Source organism: Notothenia coriiceps, unplaced genomic scaffold, assembly GCF_000735185.1.
Source record: "Notothenia coriiceps isolate Sejong01 unplaced genomic scaffold, NC01 NC01_scaffold00001910, whole genome shotgun sequence".
NCBI classification, from domain to species: Eukaryota; Metazoa; Chordata; class Actinopteri; order Perciformes; family Nototheniidae; genus Notothenia; species Notothenia coriiceps.
The window spans coordinates 1-2008 of record NW_011334611.1 but is presented as its reverse complement, the minus strand read 5'-3'; the positions used below and the strand labels follow the sequence as shown (position 1 = coordinate 2008).

At 41.2% G+C, this 2008-nt stretch overlaps 1 protein-coding gene across 1 annotated transcript in view; it reads left to right on the top strand.

The window, feature by feature from the left end:
• LOC104964274 (serine/threonine-protein kinase Nek1-like) overlaps positions 1 to 1997 on the top strand; it is a gene marked incomplete at both ends in the record, with an annotated part of 4423 nt that extends 2426 nt beyond the window's left edge. The window contains 2 exons of the mRNA XM_010793020.1: positions 541 to 674; positions 1968 to 1997. Coding sequence (XP_010791322.1) covers positions 541 to 674; positions 1968 to 1997 — 164 coding nt within the window. The remainder of the gene's footprint in view (positions 1 to 540; positions 675 to 1967) is intronic.
• Between the last annotated feature and the right edge of the window lie 11 nt (positions 1998 to 2008).

The window sequence follows — 2008 nt, the reverse complement described above, 5'->3', positions numbered from 1 at the left end:
GGAGCCTAGGAACATAGGAGCCTAGGAACATAGGAGCCTAGGAACATAGGAGCCTAGGAACATAGGAGCCTAGGAACATAGGAACATAGGAGCCTAGGAACATAGGAGCCTAGGAACATAGGAACTCTATGTTGTTTTTTTCTTCTAAATGTTTCAGAAGATCAGAAAACTGTTCTTTTTGTAAATCCACAACATGGCTTCACTTTTTATTTAAACGTATCTGTCCTAGTCTTCTGTTCGGTTGTATTCTTTACCTACATGTCCCTGATACACCGTTTCAGATCTTTTTAAATCCCGTCTTAATGTTTCCCAAATGTTTTCGAATATTTTCAGTTTTTTATTAAATCTTTTCCAGATTTCATTTTTTTTGTGATAAAATATTTTCAGAATGTCTTTTTTGTTTTGTTAAAATAATTTAAAAAAACAAAAAACAATTTTTTAAATATATTTTGTAAACCTTTGGAATGTTTTCTTATTCTTTACCTCCACCCTCCCTGATTCACCGCTGTAGATGTTTTTAAATGTTGATGTCCCCTACAGACGGCAGTGGGGAGGAGGGGGTGTGCGAGGCGTCTCACAGCGACAGCATCTTCAGCCGCCTGGAGGAGCTGAGATTCAGACTGGAGCAGCAGATGGGCTTCGAGAAGTTCATCGAGGCCTACAACAAGATCAAGGTGGGGACAACAACAACAACAACAACAACAACATATCATACACATCGACATGAGGATAAACAGACCGGATGATGGTGACTTGTTTGTTTGTTGTTGGTGCAGGCGATCCATGAGGATGAGAACATGGCTGATGATGACTTGTTTGTTTGTTGTTTGCAGTGGCGAGCCGTGACTTTTATACCTAGGCCCTCTGACCCTCACCCCTTCCCTCGGAAAAGAGTTATTGCGTCACAGCGTAGACCTCAGCAGAATATCAAAACAGCGGACCGGGGTGCAAAACGCATCAATGACAGCGACCACACAAAACAACACCTGTAAATAATAGTATTATTTTGAAGGCGAGTTTACGCTGTTGACAGGAAGTTGTCGTTGCTATGGAAACAAGAAAAGCTTCACAGCGGGTGGAGCTTGTCATAAAGTCCGTGATAATAAAACCCACCCATTTAGAGTGAAGATATGATTGGTCAATTGTACTGTCATGTGACATTACTCTCATTGAGTCACTATAGCGGGCCCTCTGTGAATCTACAGAGGAACCAACAAGCTCTCCCGTCTTCACAGTAACTCGCAGAGACGGCTTCTTTCATTTAACCCTTCACATTCCAACAGAAACTGAATAGGCAGATTCGAAGGATTTATTTCTTTGGAAATGTTATTTTAAATACTTAAAGGTGGGCTAGGTACATTTGAGAAACCGGCTCGAGTGAGATAGAATTTGAAAATACACAACCGGAGAAAATCTGCCACTTCCTCACAGAGCCCCTCCCCCAACACACACGAACGTGCATATGACCAATGAGGGCAGAGATGAGTTTGTGCACAGATGGAAGGCTGACAGGCAGGTAGGCCATCCAGTTACTTTAGCCGGCTCAGATGATTGGTCGGGCTTTTTACAGTACGGCTTCCACAGATGAGATTTATTAATGGATTTTTTGTCAAAGCACTTCAGATATTCAGTCATTCGGGATGTTGAGAGCATTCCATGGAATATAACAACAAGTGTATCTCGAGCCGGTTTCTCAAACTGACCCACCCCTCCTTTAAACATAAAAAAAAAAAAGATATTCAATTTAAAAAAAAAATGTTTTTAAATGTTATTTTGTAGAATATCTTAGGCCCTTGTTTGTTTGTTGTTACAGGCGATCCATGAGGACGAGGAGGAGAACATGGCTGATGATGACTTGTTTGTTTGTTTGTTTGTTTGTTGTTTTCAGGCCATCCATGAGGACGAGGAGGAGAACATGGCTGATGATGGTTTGTTTGTTTGTTTGTTTGTTTGTTTGTTGTTTTCAGGCGAACCATGAGGACGAGGATGAGAACATGGCTGATGATGA